General features: G+C 31.5%; 1 protein-coding gene across 6 annotated transcripts in view; it reads right to left on the reverse strand.

Moving 5' to 3' along the window:
- LOC100166077 (voltage-dependent T-type calcium channel subunit alpha-1H) overlaps positions 1-26545 on the reverse strand; it is a 459662-nt gene that overhangs the window by 9807 nt on the left and 423310 nt on the right. For 5 of the 6 annotated variants that reach the window (XM_029488267.1, XM_029488266.1, XM_029488269.1 and 2 more), the window contains 16 exons: positions 25902-26058; positions 24044-24199; positions 22943-23153; positions 20080-20267; positions 19038-19171; positions 17757-17915; positions 17464-17590; positions 12844-13076; positions 7959-8151; positions 7693-7842; positions 6902-7063; positions 2201-2419; positions 1840-2032; positions 1583-1734; positions 1229-1338; positions 939-1069 (listed from right to left, as the gene is read on the reverse strand). In XM_029488267.1, the coding sequence (XP_029344127.1) occupies positions 939-1069; positions 1229-1338; positions 1583-1734; positions 1840-2032; positions 2201-2419; positions 6902-7063; positions 7693-7842; positions 7959-8151; positions 12844-13076; positions 17464-17590; positions 17757-17915; positions 19038-19171; positions 20080-20267; positions 22943-23153; positions 24044-24199; positions 25902-26058 (2675 nt within the window). The remainder of the gene's footprint in view (positions 1-938; positions 1070-1228; positions 1339-1582; positions 1735-1839; positions 2033-2200; positions 2420-6901; positions 7064-7692; positions 7843-7958; positions 8152-12843; positions 13077-17463; positions 17591-17756; positions 17916-19037; positions 19172-20079; positions 20268-22942; positions 23154-24043; positions 24200-25901; positions 26059-26545) is intronic. The other variant, XM_016804685.2, reaches the window with a different exon arrangement.

The following is a 26545-nucleotide window of genomic DNA, read 5'->3' on the forward strand; positions in this document are numbered from 1 at the left end:
GTTTATGATAGGAAAATCCGTTTTTCGTTTAATTCCCAAAGTCGTTGCACGTAATAGTAATACCTGGGTACTTATATAAGTTGTAACGAAATGCGTTAATGATGTTTATTTTCATAACGAAAACAACACACGCGCATGTTATTGGCGTATTACCTATACTAAAACGTTTCTCCATAGCCAACACACATATATACACAATATTATATACATGGCACCTACTATACGATATTGCGGTCGTAGCGAGCGTTATTGCACTAATTGGCTGTTTTAAGGTATGCAAACACACTCAAAACTCACCCATCACCCACCCAAATACACACACACACACACACACACCCGCGAAGATTATTGCCTTATATATATATACGTGTGGACGTGTAGTCGATATGTGGTGGTGGGTTGGAGTTGTACGTGCACCCGCAAGAGTGAAAATTAAATTATACGAAATATCCATACTTATACTGGCAATACATAATATTATATATGTTATAACTCATAATCGTATTAATATACCTAAGCATATTATGGGGGTCAAGGAGATTTTTTTATCGCCTAAATAGTTGTAATTGTCTACATGTGAATCGGTATTTTTTTTTCAATGCATTTTATGCGATTTCAACATCACAAAAAATATATACTATTCTCAATATCTTTTTAATATCATCATCATTATTAATTTTTTTTTCTTCAGATATTTAAAGTATAGATGAGCGGAATAGTTCACCAAATGTTTAGAGCAGGCTCCACCTGCGAAAATTCATCCCACTCATCTAAAATTGAAATGCTTTCAACATAAACGATAAATTGACCGTTTATTATAGTGATAAAAGATTTATTACGTATACGCGTTATATTATGTATACTGTATAATATGATATTTTTTTTACGTATGTTGACCTCCGTTCGGCGATTACTATTTTAACATAATTTTTACGCACCCCTAGCGATCCTCATGACTCTCATCACTCGGATGATGGTCGGATTGATGGGTATGATTTTCGATTCCAATTCTTCCAACGTGATACCCACTATGGACAATATGACGATTCCAATGTCCAATATATTCCATCTGCGATGAACAAATAAATAATAATAATAATAATATGTGACGTCGTCGTATCAATACAAAATTATGATGTAAAAGCGTATGGGTTGAGATTAAAATCAAAGTCAACCCTCCTCTTCTCCTCATCCACCCTTTGTGAGGCTGCACAATGCGTATACGTACTTGTCCTTCACGTAGAGCTGAAGTCCCAGTGCCAACATTTTCATCACGCACTCCAGTATGAACACGGCGGTGAAAAAATAATTGAATATTTTCAACGCATAAGTCAACGCCTGAAAAAAAATGGGGTGAATACTCGTCGGGTTATTTTTTTTCAAGTACATATTTACAAATACACAGTTTGCACGTGAAACAAAAAGAAAAAAAACGGGTCGATACCATTTAAGTACAGTACGTGGAATGTGTGCACTAACATAATATTATAATATAATGTATAATGTACCTACAGCGGGAGAAAAACTCTAAAATTTTTCCAAACATTATTATTTTATCTGTCAACTCTGCAAATACACTCACTTTAGGCATCATGTAAAATTCTAGTGCCATCGTGACCACGTTGAGACCGATAACGGCAGCGATGGCCAAATCGAAATATTTGGACGTGACTACGCTGTGCACCAACAGCCTGGCGTTGCTGTAGTCTCTGTAATACGGTGGCTCGTGCATTTCTATAATAATTACGAAACAACGGATAAATGTTCAGTTAATATTATTTCTGTTATATTTGTTTTTCGTTCGTATCGCAGCAGTAGTGTTTCCCTGCAGAAACTCACTTCTTCGCTTTTTTTCCATTTGCTTGGCCCGTTTGGCCAGCCGCCGGACTCGCTCTTCTTTTTCCTGTTCCTCCCGGCACCGGTGAAAGTTTTCCACCACCACGCCGACGAACATGTTGAGCACGAAAAACCCGACTAGCAGTATAAACGATATAAAGTACAGTAGCCGCCATTCCGAATAGTTTTCGATCGGCTGAGTGAAACAAAAACAAAAAACAAAAAAAAAAAAAATTAACAATTTATTGTAAAATTATTATACGTCATATTGTAATGCAATAATTATCGTAGTACACGCACGTCACGTGCCACCGATACATCTACGACTTACTGTCGTCGAAAGATAATATTTTATTTTACGCACTTGTTGATCCACTCCCACGGCGTCCAGGCCCGTGTACATGATGTTCACCCAGCCGTCTCTGGACGACAGCACGAACAGAGACATCAACGCCTTTCCCAGATCGTCGAAATTGTATTTTTGATTGACCCATGCGTTTTTCTTGTCGGCCAGGCATTCCTTTTTGTCGCGCACGTGTTTGATGTTAGGGCCCTCGCAGTGAAAAAACGTCCCTTTGAAAAGCTAAGACACAAAACGATCGGTTTATTGTTTTCCGAGACAGACGGATTTTATACATTATTATATTATATACTGAAAATGGCTTTTCACGTTAACGGATAATACCATTACAAGAGCTTAAATTATGTTTCACTTAAACGGTTACACGGGTCGATGATATTTCGGAGGATGACTTTTATATTGAAAGGAACATTTTTGACGAAGATAACGGATATTAGGTAATAATATTATAATCACAAATTCTGTCCAATTTTCAAAATTATTCCCCTTTCAGTATCTATGCGTATTCGCGGTACCTATACTTAATATATTATTTGAAACGGTGGCCCATATATTATTATTATTATGGTTACAAAATTCGGATATACCTACCCATTTTTTCAATAACAATTTCTTTGATGGCTGAACTTTTTTCTACGTTTTACCTTAACAATTGACTGAATTACAGAAGTTTAAAGTTTAGACAAATACTGGTTTTTCGTTGTTTGAAAAAAAAATGTAAAACACGTTTTATGGTAAATTTTCAATCTATGTGTATTGTTATTTGTTATTACTTAATTGAATGTGCTTTTGTCACCGGACCTTTAATTTAGTTATTTTTCATTGTTTTTAGTAATATTTTTTTTTCACATGAAACAATTTGAATTTCTCCACTTCAAAAATCCATTTTAAAAGAAAACTTTTAATTGTAGTACGTCAGTCAATTGTAGAGATAAAAGAAGTTTGTTCATCAAAGTTGCTTGACAATAATAGTATAATTTAAATTCGGTTATGATGATAATATGTGTAATCACTTAAAAAATACAAGTTTTATTTCGCCTGCGCACACCGACGGGGTAACATATTTGAAAGTTGGCCTGAAATGTGTATTTTTGAGTATTCTCTATCTTTATCAAAAATCTTTATTTTAACATAATTTATTATAGTCATCCAGTTGAGATGTGTTAAATTAATATTTAACTGAAACACACCCTATATGGCACCAGGCAGTATATGGGCACTTGATGTTTGTAATACACTATATAGCTGACCTCAATAACACAATTCAAACACTTTTAATATCAAGTGTACGTATCGATAAGCAGAAATATAAAAATCACAGATATGCCAATTATTTTAATTAATTAAAAAATATATTATGTACCGAGCACTTGATCAAACCATACATTCTGTTACCTAATGAATTGTTCATCCCATCAAGGATTTCACTTGACTAGGTATAAAATAACTTAAGGGTGCATGCTGGTGTATTTATATAATGCATATCGAATATTTTTGTTGAATATTATACATAGATATAGATGCATTATATTTAAGTTGTATTTATTGCCGTGTAATTCAATTAAAACACCGGTCCTATAATAAACCTACTAGTAGAAATGTAATAGCTCAAAGTAAAATCGTTTAGAATTTTCAACTTATTTTTTTTACATACCTAACCCATGCGGTTATGTTGATCGATAAAATATTTACAAATATTGGCAATTTATATTTCAGTAGGAGAATTTTAATTTGATAACACTATTCTGTTGAGCATTACAACGAGGAACAAGCGAAACAGTTTCATATTATGTTAGTAAATAGTGTACATTTAAGTTGATTTGAGATTCTGAGCGGAGCGATAAATGTATTGGTTATTTACAACGACGCGCATTTATTTTTAAACTTCATGGGTGATTTATTGTAGCAAATTGGATCTGCTTAGTACTGGGGTGGTAGGAGGGAGGGGGGTCGAGTATTTATAACTGTTTGATGTAATATCAGCTTTAGATTTATAGTTTTAACAGAGCCGATACATCGATATGACGTATTAATCGGAAGCGATTTTTATTGCACATTTAATTTATATCTACCAAGTCACTTAAAATTGTATTCACTGAAATAGGTAGTTTTTTCGATTTTTCGTACAAGAATATTTTTGCCGTTGGTGTTGAACGTTAAGGACATGATATATCGAGCAACTGCGTCGTAAAAATTAAATCAATCGGTTTAACACAATACCTATTATCGACAGTGTTATTTTATAGTTTGTGTTTACGCCCCGACCGACATTGATCGTGCTAACCTACCTATTAACTAATGCACTACATAATTAACACACTAGGCAGGTGCCTACTAAATAATATATAAATATATGGCACTAAATTATGACGCCCGAAATTTCCGCGAGTACCTACGACATAACACTCCATTAGGTTTTGGCTCGTGTTTAAGCGGCGGCGTAACACGACTATTAAGATACGACGCACACGCAAACTATAATAATATTTTGTAACGCCAGTAAACTTGACATCAGTTATTTTGATTTAATAGGTACACCACCACGGTTATCTGCTCTCCATCTCTGTTACGGTAGATAACCGTGGTACAAACCGAAGTTAATTTGCAAGAGGCCACGGAGTCACATCAGATTATATACCGTGTCGTCGAGTTATTTATTTACGCAGACATGATGTCAACCGATTTAGTATGCGCCGATGTTAACCGTGGAGTCACAACTCAGAATGACTAATTAGTGTTCTATATTGGTTACCAATTAATACCAAACTTGTATTATTCAGTCTTGAGGCTAACATAATATATTATACCTACCTATGTTTTTCGTACTTCGTACTTCTCAAAAGTTGTTTAGTAGGTAAGTATCCATACTAAATCGAAATTAGCACGAGTTGTTTTTGAGTTATTTAACTTTGTGAAATTAGGACGATAATAATTATTAATAGATCCATGAAAATAGGTTCGGAAGTTTTTGAGTCTATATAATTATTTGATAATCATAGTGATATCATATTAATCAACGTTATATGAGTTGTAACAATTGTTTGAGTACTATTACAATTTTGGTATTTATTAATACTAGATCGAATAAAACTTCTGTTTTTATTTTTGTAAATCAATTTTTATGGTCTATTATCCTTAGTAAATACTATATTATTATACTATAAATTATAAACAGGTTGTAATAGTAACCCCTGACAAATTAAATAGATTTCGTCATAATAAATAATTATAATCAATATATTAAAATTGTTATTTTTATATTTAATTCATTGACTTGTGTGCAATAAGTAATATTAAAACGTACTATATTTAACATTTTATTTTTATTTTTGAACGGGTACTGTAAATAAAAAAAATTAAATCTGATTAAAACGTTTTTTTTTTAAATTTCAATATAGCGAATATGGAAAACTGGTTTTTAGAATAATTCTTACTGTTAAAATATTTATCTAAGTCAAGTAGTTTATTTTTATGTTTTATAAAATATCAAATTTTTTTTATAGTAAGACTCATTTATTTGAAAACTTATAACTTTTTAAAAAAATATTTATATTTTAGCAAGCACCTATTTAAAAGTTTTCATCAAATACTTTAAAAGTTTACACTTTTTGAATTTAAAATATTTTTTACGGTTGGATCAACTTTAGGTACTTAAAAAAATAATGAGATTTAAATAAAAATAAATATCATGAAAATTTCTACAGTCAAAATTATTCTAAAAAACCAGATTTACAAATTGGCTTCTTTAAAGTTTTCAAAAAACATTTGTATTAGATTTAGTAATAATTTAATTTCAGTGTAAAAAAAAATGTTACATTATTCGTGTAACGCAAGCGCCTGTAAATTATAAAAAATAAAAAAATAAAAAGAATATTGAATAGAACTAAAGTTATATTTCATTTATCAGGTCTTTTTGTTATACTATGTAAAATTTAATAATTCAGAAACTAATCGTTTAAATAAATATTTTGATTTAGGTAAATAAAAAAAAAAGTTCAAAAATATCATCTGGTTAATAGTAAAAAAGAGTGGTTATGGTATTAAAATATGATGTTAGTATCATCACGGGATATACTTGTTAAATGAAATAATAAATCTAGGTATGTAAATTATTGTAAATATAAAAATATGACATATTTAATATGGCCTTTAAGTATACCAAAAAATCAGAATTTGAATAAATGCATAATTAAAGTTGAAAATGGGGATATGCTCTAGAACCCTGCACAATCGCTCTTTGTAAATATTACTATACAATATTATGCAACCGCTAATTGAAAATCAATTCATCAGCATAGAGTTGCATATCTGCATAAGTAAACGCCTGGAAAAGATTTTAATAAATTTAAATCCTCTTTCAGAATGGAAATATAGGTTAATTCTAAAACGTCCAAATTATTTCTAGCTTTTAGGTCTAAAACTGTACAAAAGATAAACTGTTCTCTTTATAATTATAAGTGTTAATTAACAATTGTTAAAGGTTAAAGTATAATAGACTATTTAAATTTAAATTTTAGTTATTTTGATAAGTTAGTATTGGTTAAAATTTTTTTTTACAATAATTTATACAACGAAAAACAAATTGAAATAAAACGCATTTTCATATTACATTCATTGCCTGACAACCATGCATTTAAAAGGTTGTATAACAAGTTTCAACAAAAGTTATCTATTTTATAGTAATAATAATAATAATGTACTCACTTGAACTCCTAAAATACCGAAAATTATGAAAAATGTACAACAAATCAGTACAATATTGCCTATTGGCCTTAAAGACGAAAGTAGTGTCTGTACCACTAATTTTAGGCCCGGGGCTCTGTTGATCACTCTCAACGGCCTCAGCGATCTTAACAGTCTAAACACCTGCGAACAGAATAGTTAACACGTTTTGATTACACGATGTGTTATGGATTTGTCAAAAAAAAAATCTAATTCTGTGAAATATTACATAACATTATTAAATTATATAATATAACAGGAAGAAAGAGAGAGAGAGAGAGAGAGAGAGAGAGAGTTATAATAATAATAATAACAATAATTGAAACGTGCAAGGCGTTTCTTAGATTTCGTAAATACGAGAATCCGATCGATAAACGTAGTTCTATTTCACATTTACGACAACGGCCACGTGACTTTTTCATATTATACGGCAAACATATACCTATAGGTACTCTAGACGGGGACTATCTATTTTTGGTCCAGGGCGAACAATTAATTAGGGTCCAGTATATTATTTTCTTTGAAACTTACAAGAATTAGGAAATAGTATTCTCTATACGTCACAACAATAATAAACATTTAAGAAAGGGTCCGACAGTGGTAATTGGATCATAATTAATGAGGGTCCGGGGTGCTATCTGGGCCAATCCACCCCTGAGTCTATAGACATTACCTATATATCTACCACGGTCGTAGGATAAAAAATATAATAACATGTAAATATCGGTCACGTATCGTCGCTATGCCGGCAGCTGTAAATCGTATGCACTCACCCTCAGTATTCCAAATATCTTTGGGCTGCTCTCGGAGATCAGTGACATGAGCAGATCTATGATGGACACGACCACGAGCAATCCGTCCATGATGTTCCAACCGGACTTGAAATACGGTTCCGTGCCGTAGAACATGCCCGCGGCTACGACCTGTGTGGAGGAGAAACAGAAAAAAAAAACAGACGGTAATAATATTGATACCAACAACAGACGCAATCGGATTAGGTCGGCAAATAAATTGTAATCCGAAAAGAGGGCAATTTTACTTTGACAAACATCTCGAGCGCAAACACCACGGTGAAAACGTAATTGGCCGTGCCCAAAAACGTCCGCTCTTTGCTGTCCGGCGGTATGTTCGGTCTCTCCATGGCCAAAGTGATGCAGTTCAACGCTATAAACGTGAGCACCGCGTTGTCGAACCATTTTTGCTTGATGAACTTTCCACACGATTGCCTGAAACTTGATTACACACACGACGAACATGTGTCGGTATATGAGCGAGTACATGTAAGATGATTTTATTTATTTGTTTTTATTGCGAACGGGGTTCCGTCTCGGGGAATGTGTCAAGGAATAATGAGTAACGTTTTTCGTTTTTGAGACTTGAGGGCACTTGGCACGGGGATGACGTCGGATAACGAAACACAAAAAAAAATATATATTTGAAATACAATAATGTATAATAAATAATATGTGGTCAGTATTGTAGAAAATGATTGGTAAGTTTTTTTTTTTTTGGTTGGGGGGGGGGAATGCGATCTTACCGTTTTTAATGAATTTGAGCACTGTAAGAACTAACAGCCGTATTATTGAGATACCTACTTAATTATTGTCGAATTGTGTAATTAAATTTATAGTACCTACAATTAGACAATCTGCTTGCATATTATTATGTTAATATGAACACCATGCTTGGAGATTTGAGACAATTTTAAGCCCAATAAATCAACTGTGAATATTGGTATTTAGTTAAAAATTGGGACAAAATAAAATCATAATGCTATGGATAATGGTAAAGTCTGTAAAAAGAAAATTTAAAATGTTACGGGTTGAGTTATAGAAACAAACAGTTGGCGTATTTATTATATGGATAAAAATATACAATTTATGAATGACGTAGGTACAACGAATGAATAACGACGTAACGTGGTAGATGTAATATATTATTATCAATTGACTGAAAATAACTTATTGATTGATATCAAGAAACCACAAAGGCACGAAATAAGTTGATTTCAAAGTTATATTTAAACTTTGTTTTATATTTTTTTTACTTTTGTGAGAATATTGTAAAACGGATTGGTACTGTCTAAATTTAATTTTTCTAGGTCTTGCAGAGGTCTTGGTGTTTTTTTATTTTAAACTAATTTCTATGTAATATCAGAGACACCCAATTATCAAACTTGGCAATCAATAGTACGTACCTAGTGTAAATTTGAATCAATACTTATAATTTTAGCACACGATAATATTTTTTTAGACTTTGTGAAATCTACCGGTGAGCACTAAACCGCCATCAGTTTATCACTGTCCTTATCGTCATAATAATATATTAAAACTAACGTTATAATACTATTAACTCGTATCAAATATGATATATATTTATTTTATAGTCGCAGTTATCCGATGGGTTAGGTCAGGTTAGTTATAGTTATTAATTTATTATAGTTCAAGATTGCTCGGCTTATCTTTATTCAACCTGCAATATTATCACGGCGTCGTGTTAGATATATTGGTCTCGTGTAACACCCATCGTACTGGAGGTCGAGGAAAAAATTCCTCATTTTTTTTTTCAGACATTTTCTGGTTCACGATTAAATGTGCAATCGCCCTCTGTATTCGAAATGTGTTTTGCATAATTTTTATATTATGTATGTGGTGTGCGGCGTGTGTTAGTTATGATTTATATTTCAGCGTAGGTATACGCAATCGGAGCGTGGCCGACTTCCTATAACCAGATCTGGTCGCGTACGGTATATGCCATGCATAGGTATGTTATAATATCGGTAATTAGGTACTAAACACACGTGGCTTTGTATAATTGTGGTTTCGCTTGCATACGCAGTGTTATCGGTCAAAGGCCATCGGGCAATTATGCAAATCTCCCAGTCGTCGAGCAGGACACGTCGCCACATTGGGCTAATTTACACGAAACGAAATAATATCGGCGCTCGCGCAGGTCGCAGTGAAATTTATTTATAAATTCGAGAATTTCATCACACGAGGCGCTCCTCCGACCCCCCCTCACACTCACCCCGCCGTCATATTCTCTATACGCGCACATAAAACACCCTTATAATTATTTCAGTACACTGTTTGTTTTTAAATCCGTTCCCGAGGGGGCCGGGAAGATTAACTTATGAATATTGTATGGAATTTTCTATTCGCGAGCCGTCGCGTGGCATGGCGGGCCGCCGGCGCACAGTTATTTTTTTAACGGACATCGGTGGTCAATAATAATACGCTGCTGCAGGATGTTTATACATTATTATTATTATCATCATCATTATTATACGTAGTACGGGAGCGCTATATGTGAAAACTCATTTCCTCCGTCGGTCCGTTGTGCGCGCCAAAGGACCTAGCCAACTGTATATACTTTGTGTATAGGTAGATATAATATTATATATTATACTTACAGTTTCGGTGAAAGGCATAATATGGCGTACAAGCGCACAGGGCGGAGGGTAATCGCCGGACAAAAGAATAGTACCTAATAATAGCTGTTACAGACAGGTAATTATTTTAGTCGTATAGCCCAGGACGACCATATAGACGTTCGTTCTGACCGTTTCTACGTACTACGCGTGAACTTCTACGAAGTTGCACTGCAAAGGGTCATCGGTCAAAAGTCGTCTGTACGAGCCTTTGCGAGAGACGCGCGTATATTACTATATAAACGTATTATTGTGTAGCACAACAGCAGCACTATAATGTTATTGGAATGATGTCCGTTTTCGAAATCGCAACGGACGTAATAATAATATACGTCACATTGTTCCATATTTTCGTGACACGTTTGAAATTGCAAAAGTGCACAGCATAATATTATGATAGTACACAGTGTAATACGACTGCAGCTCATATTATTATGATTGCACGTCGAGTCGAGCTTAGGGCTTAGGCGCGTACGTGTGCGAGCATAATGATAATAATATTATTACGCATATATTATTAAATTGTAATTTTGTTATTATTACCATACATGCGTTTGGCGTTACGACATTGTCGTACGAATCTAAAACAGACGATAGAGAGAGAGAGAGAGCAAGTCGGATGTATTAAAATATATCTACGTACCGAATGTCTAGGAACAGTAAACTTAAATGGCGGCCATAAGACATGTTTGCGAATGTTGTGATAGTACCTATATATTAGTATTATTATAATTAAAGACGTGGTCGTATAATAAAATAATTTATCAATCACAAAATAATATATTATAGTAAAATGTATAGAGTTGATTGCTTCGTAACATGACGTGACGGTATGTATTACGTTTGACTGTAAACCTTACGACCAGTGTTCGGATTTGATAAGTATTTTTTTATCTAGATAAAGATAAAGATAATGCAACTCAAATGTATCTAGATGGAGATAAAAGATAATTTAACTTATATTTATCTAGATAAAGATAAAGATAAATACTTTTTTATCTAGATAAAAAAAAGATACAATTATTTTTTAAATGGTTATACATTTTGGTATATTTTAGTTGGGCACTAGGAACATAATAATAATTATAATGATATAAATAAAAATAATTCCATTATTTATAAACCATAAACTTTGTTTGAGAATCTGTATAAATATTTAAAAATGTAGTGCAATTTCTATCAATAAAAAATGTATCTAGATGAATTTATTTAGATAAGAAAAAAAATTATCTAAGATGAACGTTTAGATACCTTGTAACTATTTATCTAGATAAGATAAAATATGAACAAATAATTATCTAGATAAGTCCGAACACTGCTTACGACTAACTACTAGTGATTTCCGTTTTCCTGCTTGTTTAATGAGAAAAAAAGAAAACATCGGCGAGCCCAAGATACGTGGATACAGGAGAGCATAGAAGCGGTGCCTCTTCAAATAAAAAAAGATTTATTTAAGTTTAGCCCGTTTAGGTGCATATGTAAATTATTATAATATTATTGTATTACAGTAAAAAAACTCACAATACCTAATAACATTAAATTATTATAATTATTTAGAGTACTTAATATCATCAAATTTATGTCAAACAACGAAAATAAAATGATTATGTACTTTACACCTAATTTGTTTAGTATATAGTAGACCTATCAACGGATACCTAATGGTTAATTTCTATTATCGATAAATATTTCGAATTTCAATCCAATACCTTTTAATAGTGTTTGCCTAGTTACTTACTTATATTATTATTATATTTACCCATATACCGACATGGTAAAAAGTGGCCTTTCAATTAACACGTTTTTTTAAATAGTCTTTTTTAAAACTTTATTTCTTTAGAGTGTAAATAAAATATATGCATAGCGTGACATACCTATATTCCATGGTACTTAATTATATACGTTTATAATTTATAAAATCCATCTCAATAGCCCTAATAAATACTCTGGATCGGAGCCGTCATTAAATCCCTCGTCAATCAAACTTGCTGCGATAATATTGTCATATTAATCTATGACGGTTACACGTTATCTTAATCTCCCCGTCCCGCTACCGATAGCTGTTAGACAGAGTTTCCACATTTTCTAGGGACGCACTGCGTAGGTTATATCGTAGAAAACACATCACACATGTTATTGCGCGTGAGGTACGAGTGTGTGAGACAACCGGTGCTTGAATTTGAAAAAAAAATTGTAGGGGGATGCAAAATAATAAAAAAATTTGCTCAACCGAAGATTGCGACTATAATTTATGAGGGAATAATAATTATATTGGATGGATTAAGATATTTAAAAAAAATAAGGGGTAATATTCTCCTCCCCCTGGGGTGGCCATCTCCTATTCGAGCAAAACAGTCGTGGTGACTGTGTATAATGTGTACAATGTGTATCATAAGTCTTAATGTTACATGCATTATAACACAAATAAGTATAAACAGCAAGGCGCGGTACGTGTGACCCCGAGCTGTGCACGACGTGTGTGTTTCCGGCTTACCCGTGTTCCGGCGGAAATATGTACAGCGAGTACTCGGCCCGGTCTTTGAGCCAACCCTTCTCCTCGAAGAAATAGAACACCTTGCGGACATCCACCTTGGCCGTCTCCGACTCAGCGTCGCAGTCGCAACACGGTTCGGACGCCTTGTCGTCCGTGGCCCCGGCGCACCCTTCCGTGTCGCACGGTTGACAGCAGTCGTACTGACAACCGGCCAGGACGTAATTGACCGTGCTCTGTAACGAAATAGGTGTAAATCAATAATTCCAACGAAGTCGGCGTGACGACATGGGTACCTACACGGGAAATGGTATTTTGCGCCAATTTAATTACTCGTAATATTTGAGCCACCGATAAGTACATTTGAGCGCGTTTAATAGGAATATTGCGCCAAAAAAAAAAAAAAATTAAACATATATTTTACGCCACATCGAAAAATTAATTTTGATAATTTGCACCGTGACAGAAAACGAACTGGAATGTATCGTAATCTGCGCCACTTTCAACTTTAATTGTTGGATTGACACTGATATCGCATCGGAAATACGATAACACCAACGCATGCCGGATATAATATTGTTGTGTTCTACCAATAATAAGTAGAAACAAGATCGATTACTTGCGTATACAGTTATTTAAAATAATTATAATATTACTGATTTCCTATAAATAAAACTTGATTATTAACTTATTTTAAAGTGGCGAAAATTACAATTCAAGTAGGTACACACGATGGCACAGATTACTTAATGCTCTTTTATTTAGTTTTGTGTGGCACAAACTACAACCTTAAAAAGTGGCACAAATTACATAAATATGTTTGTTTTTTTTTTTGGGGGGGGGGAGTTGTTTTTGGCGCAAATTACATACACCTACCTAACACGTCATATTATTACCTGTAGTATGTAGCTGAGGTATTGTATTGTATGAGAGATATAGAAATTTGCACCAAAATAAAGACATGCAATTCGCACCACGCCGCTGTAGGCAGCCGAAAATAGTGTTTGTGATACACTCGATAGACCCGAATGACAATGATAATTTTTCACCTCAGCGTTTTACGGTAAGTAATCATTACAAACCTTCATATCCGATCCGATCGTAAACGCGTTATTACGGTGGTATTGAATTTATTATTTTTTGAAAAGAAATAATGCATTTATCAAATAATATTATGTCTTTCATATTATATATATATATATATATTGTTATTACCTTGGTAGGTAGCTTTAAAGTCAACACTGACGTACCTACCGTAGAAAGGTGCGAATATGTTAAGTGAAATAGCCACACGGAATATACAATGGAATATTCCGTGTCATCAGCTTCTCATATCGATAACTTTATATTTTTTCATAATCTTACCATCGAAAGAATAACCGATTGTAGTTTTTGTGCAAATTACGAACGGTTTTAAAAAAAATTTGTGCAATTACACATGTATTGTATATATTTTTTAGTCAATTTTGGTGTAAATTGACTACAGCCAATATTATAAGTACAAGAGACGAAAAGGTATACTGTTGTACTGTTGTTATATGGTGGTAAAAGGGACAATTAATTAATTGGAACATCCATTGTTGGTGAAAAAGACTAAAAACAATTAAAAATATTATTTTCACTTTATTCGAAAACTATAATCGTCACAATTAATGTTCTAAAACAACTGATAACATTACAAAAATACTTGTGCTTTAAATTTGTTTTACTGATATATTATATATTTTATGTATCGCAATAATTTAGCAGCCGCGGTGGTATAGTCTATCGTATAGCAATCAACAGTTGTAGTGGTTTTGGTTTGTGGGCTTTTGTATTTTTAATCATATAAGATTTATCATCCTCACGAAGTATAGAAAAGCATAAAACGCTTAAGAAAATATCAAAATTAGTTTTTCATTTATTTTGAGGGGCTTTGAAGACTTTTCACGTGCTAAGCTCCCCGTGATTCGCGCCCCGACGTTCGACACTTCGGTGATGTATGCGCAACGGTTTGCGCGCGTGGATTTCCGGAAGTTTCTGTGATGTGGTCTAACATGATAATAATTATTTAGTCATGAAACCGCGTTATATATTATTATAACTTACTATTTCAAAGGCTTAAGTAATTCTGCGATATCGAGGGATGTACAGCTGATAATACGAAAAGACGCATTGACAGCGCCTTATTATTATTATGTCGTCGTGATAGTATCTGACGGGGTTTTATTTCGTTATCGAAATGCAACGGATACGCTGGGGGACCTTTTCGGACCTTTTCCCGAGACACGTCGTGTTCGCGTCACGTACGCGCGAAATGCCGGCGCCGAGATCGGTGGTGTAAATAATCCTCCGAAGCAGTATATATAATATATATATATATATACAGTCGTAGTAATGACAATAATATTAAATTTCGAAAACTTTGCCGGGTAGTGTTGTTTTTCTCCTTTCTCTCCGGCGGCAACACACCATCAAAGTGGCGCCGTTACGTATACGACGTGACGTTACGTCATTTCGCGGTACGTTTAATTCCGACTCGCAATATACACATTATATTATATTATAGCTATTGTCGTATATACATACAATGTAGCGAGTGGCTACTTGAGTGGGGATGTTTCTATACGCTGTTTCTCTAGACCAGCGTTCATTTTCTCTGTCCCGAAAACTCGGTCTGCACAATTTTCGACGATTGCATTGGTGTTCCCCGCAAGTGATCATTTTTAATTCGCCCCGGAAACCAGCTTGTAGCATTTTAGGACGAATCGTTTAAATTTAACTGAACGATTTACTGTAACGGCCACGACAATATATATTTGGAAGATGCCGAGATATTGCAAGATTCTCGCATCGCAGTGGTATGTGATTTTTTTTTATAGGTACAGAAATTCAGGACTGGGAGCAAACGTTTTGTTTAAAAAACGTACTCTATACTGTTGAAAATATAAAATTTTATCACGCGGCGAACGTGTACAAACGAAATTCGAGATCTGAATTTTCACTACTTAATTTTAATTTTTTGACATCAAAACCAAAAAATAAATCGTAAAGGTAAAACCAACTGCGAGTAAAAGGGATTCTCGTACCTCTGATTTTTTGAAAAAATAAAAAAACGATTGAGTATTTCTAGTTAATTATCTTACGATGAGGATTATACCTTTATTTTGATGAAGCATGATAATATTATACGATTAACATATTCATATCTATATAATAATTATATTAGTGCTATCCGAAATCGGGTTATGGGTATCCGGGTAGGAATACCACGATGCGAATAATATGCAATGCATAACGTTGCTTCCAGGATACTAAATAGACATCCTGTGTCGAATTATTATCGTTCAATCGACCCGAACGTTAATGTTTTGAAAAGTAACGATCTATTATGTTCTTAATTAAATGTAAACACGGCTGCTGTTTATGTGACTACCGATATATGGCTTTCAATCACAATTAATATCTGATATTGATATTGTCTATATGGTCAGAGCCGGATTAATGCATTTAAACCTAGGATTATATTATTATGATTCCGTAACCCAGTGGCGTACTCGGGATTTTTCAATGCGGGAGAATGGAAAATTAGATTTTAAAGTGTATCACATAGCTCCTTCCTCCCCCCCCCCCCCCCCCCAATCAGCATTAACCACCACCAGTCACCAGTCACCACAGTAACAATAGAATATTATACAAGTTAAATTTCAATAACAGTAGGGATTATATTTTTTTACTATATGATTCGTATTAAAAAAAAATTAATTTTAATTTATACAACTATACGAGTATAGGAAGGTAAATCAATTATAATCTTGATTTTTCATACATGGCATCAAGACATTTTTCGGGGTAAATAATCTTCGGGATTATTATTCTAAAAAATTTTTTTCTACTTTAAAATTTATTTTATGTTACATTTAAAATAATTTTTTTGGAATTCGTCACACGATTGGTAGCGTTTTTATTTTTCAATTTGAAAATTTGAATTTTACAAATGATTGTTTTTCATAACCTATCTTATTTTCGTCGAAAAATTTCGTTTAATAACAAATGACTATCGTTTTATGATGGTTTTTTACTTGTTAAAACATAGCGACTAAAATGGGTAATAATTAATATAATTTGATGTAGTTGGAATTAGTTTAACGTATAGGTAAAGCTATAAACCAAATAAGATATAATTCTCCAAAATATTAATATTTTATAAAAAAATACTCAGACAGTTTATGTGTTACTGTAAATTATTATTGGTCTAAATTTTCAGGGAAGTGCGGTGTAGTTTAACAGTAGGGACCTAATGGATTTTTTTGGTTAACGCTAAAGGGAAGAATAAAAATATTACTTTTAAAACTCTTACATGTATCATAAAAATTCGTTCGAAATAAAACATGAATATTGTACACTCGATGGAATGTAAAAAACGTTAAATTATTTTATTTATTTTTAAAAGCATTTGAATAAACATTGTTTATTTTTGCATTTTTTAGCGGCAAAAACGTATGATTAATAGATGTATTGCGTGGGATTTATTTATTCTTGAGATTAAAATTATAATAATACAATTTGAAACCAGAGTAATTTTTAATGTTCGAGGCTTGCAGCAGGTTTCTTGTGTAAATATTTGCATTTTAAATTGATTACCTGCTGTACAGTCGACGGAGACCTTTCAATAGTATTATATTCGGACAACATATTGTTGGTCGCGCGGAAATTCGGCGATGGACTTTTGGAAACGCCGCCGTTGCATTGAGAGTGGTCTTGTCCGGCACTAAATATACGAAAAAACCAAGTACAACATCAATAACGATAAAATATATATGAACCGGAAACGTTTCCATATTTATTATCACGATATAATATTTTTTTTTTCTTTCATATTTCTCACGTATAATACTTATGTGATAGGTATTATGTACTATTTTATTGTTTTTTACCCGGAATTCACTGCCGAATGACTATTGTTGTTCAAAACCAGTATTCCTTGATCGTCTGCACTTTCACACTCTGCGTTGCTGAATTTCGACTTTCGTCTCAACGAGGGTCTCGAGATTTTCCACGAATATCGTCTTTGAAGTTTTTCGCCATTTTCTCCACTGTAAACAGTATTTATTAATATTTTTTTTTTATGTATGAAACATTAAGTCCTATAGAGTGTTTGCGCGGTTTCCCGACGCGACGGTCAGCACGGTACGTTTACCATTGCACACACATTGTGAACGTATTACGTTACACGTGTGAGTCGCACATCAAAAAGGGTCGTAAAGTAAAACAAAATAAAAACTACCTATATATATAACACAGCGCAGTGTAAGCACGAAGTACATTATAAGTCTACACATGTGTGTTTATTTACTAAGCTCTCACTCGTCAATAGGTACATATGCTTATAATAATTACGGCGAATGGCGACGAAATATTAAAGTATAAAGGCTATAATATAATCGAAATCGTATTCATCAGATGTAGGTATACGAAAATGACCAACGAAATAAAAACAACGAACAATTTTTTTCATGAAAGTTGTTGACGATTGCACGTCATATGACGCGTCTCACGAAACAAAATATGACATTTTTCAAACGTTTAAATATTCGGCACCGATGCCTAGGCATCTATAAAAACTGAAAAATATTTCAGACGTTTTTTTTCCATAATATTATTTATTATGATTTTATACTTACACGAAAATGTTACGTTTCAAAACACCCCTTATAAATTTAATTTACTTCAAGATATATTCACGATTTTTCAAAAGATAGAAGTTCTGTATTGTCCATTGTTTTTAGAATGTAACTCTCAGGACCCCCATTCATCATAAAAATTGCCCTTTGTGTAAAGAACCACCGGGGAATAAACTATAAAGTAGGGTGCATACAAGGCCAAACTTTCATTTTTAAATAATAATATTTCTCAAAGATAAAAACCTAAAAATGTAACTCTTTTATGCTTTAAATATTAAAATAACAAGCGTAATTAATTATACTATTATATGATATTGTATGTGGTACGTTCGATCACAATGATTCATAATCACATGAACGAAATTAAACTTGTGCCACGAGTGACTTCCAAACATAATTAATTTTCTTTTTAAATTTAATATAAAATATATAATATTTTCAAACCGACTTAAAACACTATTGAATAGGTACCCAGTGATAAGTATGTTTTGAGAGTATACTAGTTATACGTCTTTGTGTTCAGATTGTATTTACCTATAAGTAACATCTTCCGGAATCGTTTCAAAACTTTGATTCGCTACCAACTTTTGCGGACTGGATATCTGCGGAGCTCTGTTGTTGATTTTAGGAAACTTTGAAACACTCTGCAAGCTATTTGTTGACGAACGCTATTAAACATAATTCACAACAAATATAATATATTAATAATTTATCATGTTAAAAGATTTCCATTTTCATATAGGTAAAATAAATGGGTTTCCGGTCTATTTTATGGGAAAAACCGACGAAATTTAATCTATAAATCAACAATAAATTAACGCGGTCTTGATAAATGGATACACATTTAATCTGATCGTTAGTGTATTAAATTACTTCAAATTTTAAATGAAATATAATATTCATAACTCATTGTGTATGATTATATTTAATTTTGTTTACACAGTTTATAGTTTTTGTATTCAGATAGGACGAATCTTAACCAAGGTTTGCTTTGTAAAGTTTATCAAATGTGATGATTTATCATCAGCCTTAAATTTAAAGTCGCCAGATAACCAACGCATTATAATATCTATTACGCCATATATAGGCATTGTACTTTTTTTTTTAAATCATAATTCATAAAAAAATGTACCGTTGCTTCATTCATACAACATTAAATTGAACTATTCTAGCAATAAATAAATTTCAAATCAATAAATAGGTTGACACTGTTGAAAAAGAAATTGTAAGTGTTTCATAATGTTGTTTATGTTTTATACGTCTTCAAAAGTCAAAAAATAAAATAAAATAAACGCGCAATGAGAAATAATTTCTAGCCTACATATTTAATTTTACTACGCATAAACGATTTGTCATATTTTTTTTGAGTAGTTAACTGATAGTATTCAATTGCATTCACTGAATACAATTATTGAATTGCTATCGTCAAAATAGATGTTTTTTCGTACAGTAATATTATATCTTGTACTCATATAATAATATTATCATGTGTTATTATTTTAATCTTTACACTATCTTTACTATATTACAATAGTGGCGCCGCGCTACTATCATACGCGACGAGAATTTTACGAACCACTGAACAGTCGATCGAATCAATGGAAAATCCGCTTCCATTCGTGTCGAACGGCAAAAATGTATACGGCGTGAGCGATTGAAATCGCCGAAAATCCCTCGATTCGTGGGCGGCATTTGGCGAGTCTTGCGGTGTGGCCGCCGTGTGTGTAATTATCGGCGGCGGTGGAGCGATTACTAACGAAGTGTCTGCAATCACAACAATAAAATACAATAATTGATTAGGATTTGGTTTGTTCGGAACAATTATAGGTAATATAGAGAACCGCAGACTAGTTCCCGTACGCTTTTTCTCATAGACATGTGATAGCAGGCACAATATTATGTGCGATAATCCGTATAAAATATTATGATAAAACGAAACGGTAACGAATATAATATAGGTAACAAAATAGTCGTAGGTATAAGCATATGGTATACCGGTAGGTAGGTCACTGTGATCATCAGACTTTGACAAACGCACAACACGTGACAGCTCAATCGAATAAATTATATATAAATATCAATTTCGATTTGTATTGTTTTTTAATAATTAGAAGACGTTTTACATTATTTTTTGTCCGTACCTTGGTTACAACGTTGAACATGATATATTTCCGCTTTATTCAGATTAATTAAAACATAACACTGTTATTATAATCAAGTTCATAGTATTTGCAAGTAAAGCATTAAATTTCCCATGTCATCAATACATCAAAGGAAATCAATCAGTCAATATTATACTATATACTCAATTCATCAAAGTACGCAGAAAGTCAAAAGTACAAAATATTAAATTGTTTTCGTCAATATAATTAATATATTTATTTTTTTATGTTTTTTAGTTTTTGTGATATCGATTTTTAAATAAAATGTAAAATAAAAGTTGTTATTACTATAAAAATGATTAACAATAATACATTTTATTACTATGGGAGGAATAGTTTATGATACATTCAACAACGTTTTATATGAATTATTACAAAATAGCTTAAATTATTAAACCATTGTAGTTGAAAAAGTTGACCAATTTTTTTGGTTCACTTCAGGTGAAATCGAGTGAAATATTTTTTGAATAGAGTTTATTCTGATTGTTATACTAATAATACAAAGACATTTTACGGTGCACATGGTACGTGAGTGTTTGCCAAGACTTCTTGTCTATTGCTGAAAAAGTTTTTGAATTCTAATGGGGAGAAGAAAAGTACATACTTTACATATAAATAAATAATAATAGTTGACGTTTAGAATACAAAGCAGACATATTATTTTGTTTGTAAAACTTATTTCAATTTTAGATAAAACTAATCAAATTAGTTTTGTCTTATTTATAACTTACTATCCTATCTAGTTTACCGACTTGTTCACATACATAAAGTATATATATTATATAATATACTGGTAATTAAAATAATTATTTTAATTGTTGAATAAATATAAAAAAAATTTTCTTCATTCAAATTTAATGTTTTTGTGTCCTTTGACATTATACTGAAGCATATTGTAGACTAGTATTATAGGAAAATAAATATTATTATAATGTTGATGCGTGGTACGAAAGAACAGTTGTTGCAGACATGTAAACCACTTTAATTTCATTAAAATTAATTTTTGTTGTTTTATTATTTTATTACCTAGTAATTAAATATAATATAACGTGGACAATGTTTGTAAAGCGTCTACATCACATAGTATGTAATATTGTAAAATGCGTTATTAAATGTTATTAAAAAAAAGTACTTATGCATAATGTATTGTGCTGAAGTTACACAATAGTTGACCTACAGGCTACAACACACTTGAAAGTTTTTTAATTAAATATTTTTTAACATAAGAATATTGACCATGGTAGGCGAAACCCAATTTTAACTTGGTAATCGTTTATTTTTCGATAAATGATAATGCTTATTTTGAAATACCAGTCGTCAAAATATAACTTGCGATTTAGATTTTATTCGAAGCGATTTTATCTATAAAAATATATTCAATACAATATAATAGGTACATAAAAAAATAAAGCTAAAAACTAAAACTAAATCATATACCTGTACAGAATTTTACAGAAAAAATAGTCAAAGGAAAAAAAGTCTCGTGAAAAATAATCTGGATTGGTAGGAAAAAATTCTGATAAATTTAATTTAATTAAAAGTTAAAAAAAAAAATATCAGATAATTATGTATCTTATAAAATTGTCGTTCTAATTAACTGGTACCATAAAGTATAATAACTAATTACTGTCAAACAAGTTTAAAATAACTGTATTAACTTTTGTGACAGTGTTATAAAAATAAGATTTTGCTAAGGACACTAAACAAATGCATAATAATATTATGAGAATGGGTAAAAGATAAAAAATATGACAAGTTTCTATACTAAAACTTAAGTCTTCCAGGTTAAAGTAATGCATTTTTTTCCATTGCTCCATATCAATAAAGTTATTGGACTCGAGATTCAATTATTTTTCTATACAGCACTTATAAACGGCAAACGTCATGGTAGGTACATATTTTTATTATGAAAGTTATAAGTTGTTGTTTGAAGTTAATCTTCATTTTTGTGTCGGTATATAATGTATAAGAATTGCAATAATTTTGAAATATTAAATTTGTGTTCTACGTATATAATGTTAAGAACCAAATAAGTAATTGTCCCAATTAGAACATTATGATAACTACTTAAACCTGACAGGCTATTATAATTGCGGCTGTCGTGTCGTCTTATTAAAAACCTAAAAAATGATCGTTCTAATTATCATAATACAATAACTAATTACCGTTAGACAAGTTTAAAATAACTGTATATTAACTTTTGCGGCTGTTAAAATAAGATTTTTGAAATAAAAGTACTATTATAATATTATGGTACGTAGTATTATCATAACTTACCCTTGTGTGTATTACATTTATTGGTTATAATGTCTCTGTTTGGATTTTCAATTTTTAAGTCAGTACTTGATTTTCCATTTAGGCTTTTTTTATCCGTACAGAATTCACAATCCCCTTTGTCGTCACCATAACACGAACAGGTGCACTTGCACCACGATGACTGTTGCTGCCTCTCCAGCTCACGTCGTTCACGTTCTCTGCGTTCATTACGCTAAAAATATAATACCATTGTCCATTAAAAAATACTTTCGTTCCCGAATTAAACATAACTCAGATTTGTACGTCGGATAAATTATCCAAAATTAAAGGTTGGACATTTCATAGATAATTTAAACTTTAGACGTTGTCGTTTTACAATAAAGCAGGTCAAAACGTTGTTTGGTAATAATAATAAGTATAATTACAAATCGTTTTAGTGTTTATATCTATCAACTTTATTGTTTGATTGTATAAGACAATTAAATGTTTTTTTTGTAATTTATTGTTAGTATAGTCTATATTTTTCTATTTTTACTCGCGTTTGTTTGCGAAACCAGAATTAACTTTTAAATTTTAAATGAAAATTTATATTTTTTAATTCTTTAATTATAATTGCGTAAACGATGACGTATAAATATCAAATATTTGAGCAATGGTTTGTCATTTATACATTTTCATTCACATTTTTGATCAGACATATTATCATGGTGAATAGTAATCTGAGTGAATCGCGCACTCAAAAAAATGTGTGGTAATCTGTATTAAAAATTTTACCACTAAAACGCTCATATTGATAAAACCATCTAAAAAAAAAAATGTGAAAAAAGTTAATATTTTTGAAAAAGATAATAACGAGTGTTTGCTGTAATTCTGTTTGAAGATTTGCTGTCTACACCTACGATATATATATATCAGTAATCAGTTTGATAAGCTCGACGATATAATATACACTTACACAAGTATCTAATGGTACAAAATGACTTTATACTAAACTTCAAATCAACAAAATATACAAAAGAATCTCAACTGCATGCAATTTTCAAAAAGAATTGTTTCTATTCGCTTAGAGTAGGCGCGAGGCGTGTGGGACAACTATGCAATGTTTCTAACTGTGGCTATTACCTCTGAAGAAAATCCTTCAACCAAAATTGCTACCAGTAAATTGAACAGCACGTAATTGCCGAAAGTCATCAGCGTCACGAAATAAAGAGCAGCCCAATGACTCGTTTTTTCCATTCCGTTAAACAACACTATATTCCAGTCTTCTTGTGTCAGAATCTGTGCCGAGGTAAAAATAAATAATAATAATAAAGTTTAAAATCGTTTAAAAACACATAATATTAGTGGAAATTAAATTAAGAACTTATCAACTTATTTTAATATTATAGATTCGTGCAATATCCATATAATAGGTACGTAAAAATAAAACGCATTTCGTTTAACCCTAATAAATTGGACGGATATAATTTGTATATATTTTTTTTTATATTTTCATGTGTATCGAAAAAAGTTTATAGGTCCGACTTAATAAGCGGTGGTGTTGTTGAAACAAATACTAAAAAATAATTCTGAATCTATAATTTCGTAATAAAAAAAAAAAAAAGCGGTTGTTAGAAGCACAATCGTGAAATAGGTCACTAAAAGCATAGTACGACCATTGGTAGTATTGAAATGGTTTCAATGTTTCACTAATCGAACAAAAAAATAATAAACATAATATATTATTATAGATATGAACCTTTTTGTTTTCTAAGATAGGTAAATGAATATTAAATATCTAGATATAAAAACTATTATGTAGTACAAACGCATTTTACTGTTGCTAAAATGCACACGAGACGTATCTAACAATTATTATTTTTTAGTTTCAATCATATTTATAATATTTAAAAATGTTCACAACTATTTTTTTTTCAACAAGTCGTAGTTATTTGACTTTATCATTTTATCATTATTATTATTATGTTTGGGCCATTAAAATAATAAATTGTATCTCGTATTTATTTTGAACTTGTTGCGTTATGAAATACATGTCATAGTGTAATTACATCATGTTTATGTTAATTCTGATAATGGTGATTATAATGTAATATTTAGGAACAGAAAGTATGTTGGTTGTATCATGAATTTTAGTTGTGTGTAAAATCTGTATTGTTAGAATATAACACAGAATAAAACAATGGCATAACAAATTGTACACGTATTTAGATTTCAATGTAACGGGTGCATATTTTTTGTTGTTGTTATTTTACAAAATTAATCCATAAATGCATTTACCTCGTTCTCAAATATATATTTTTCGAAACACAAATAGGATTTTAAAATTGATATCAATGTAGCTAATTTGTTCTGGATATACAAAATATTAAATTAAAGTTCAGTGTTTAGTGTTTGTAAAGGTATAATAAAAAATGTACACTGATATTGTGATATTGTTGTAGGCACCACTACAAGCCCCAAAAACATTATTGATAAACGCAGTTGTCGATACTAGTAGATTAGAGAATATTGATAGATTTTTATACCTATCCTTAATTTGTTTTAGTTAATAGGGTTAATTCCAGGTTAATGAAATTTTAATTAAAATATTGTAGATGGGGACATTTATTCTAGTGTTTGCTCTGATCGATATTGCATAACCGTATTAGGGTACAACCTATAGTTTGCTATAAATAATTGATGTAATACATTAATTCAGTTAAAATGAACATGGTCGATAAAAAAAAAACTCAATAGCTTATAGAGAATAATTTTTAATATTATATCACGAAAGACGTGCGAACGTTGAAATACTAATAATTAATACGTCGCTTTACAAAACGTTTATTAACAATTGCTATTAATCACTCTTGTGAATATTATTATGTTATAATATTTTCTATAGATCGTAAATCAATTACAATCTGCAAATGTCATATTATTGCTCAATGGTAAAATGCGTTTGCACATTACAACACTATCTAAGTATTTGATGACCTACTTGAAAGACGGTGACTGTTGCCCATAATACATTATTAAAATGTTTTCGATCGCAGACGCACAGGGGATGTTTAGTGACAATTTCTTTGCAGTTGCATTCCCGGGCTCCGTTCCCGTACATGCAAAACTTACCACCGAAAAGATACATTCCGAGAATGCTGCAAAGAATGTATTTCTACGTAAAATAAATAGGTAGGTACTAGTTTTAAGATAAAAAAAAAAAAAAAAAAAAATGTTAAACAATGACAATTTCATTTTATTTTTTGTAATTTCTACGTATTCAGGTATAAGTACTTAATGTTTTACTATTATTTTTTTTTTTATACGAATTATCGGCTGGTTGTCGATTTTGTTTGTTTCAATATTTACATTGATAAATGTTTCTAAAAAAATATTATATTTTTTATATCGACTCATCAGTTATCTCGTGGTGTGTACATATTATTGTTCTCTCCGTGTTCATGTTTTTACTTACATATTTTCGAAGGCGCCGGACTCATCTGCAGTGTATGTACATCTATTGTTATACGATGTGATATGTATAATATGTTACACGGATGAGAGAAATTGTATAATGTTGTTATTGTAGTACTTGGGCTTATTAATAATTCGTTTTAATACTAAATAGTATTAAAAAAAAAAATA

The sequence above is a fragment of the Acyrthosiphon pisum genome, chromosome A1, assembly GCF_005508785.2.
Source record: "Acyrthosiphon pisum isolate AL4f chromosome A1, pea_aphid_22Mar2018_4r6ur, whole genome shotgun sequence".
Classification (NCBI taxonomy): Eukaryota; Metazoa; Arthropoda; class Insecta; order Hemiptera; family Aphididae; genus Acyrthosiphon; species Acyrthosiphon pisum.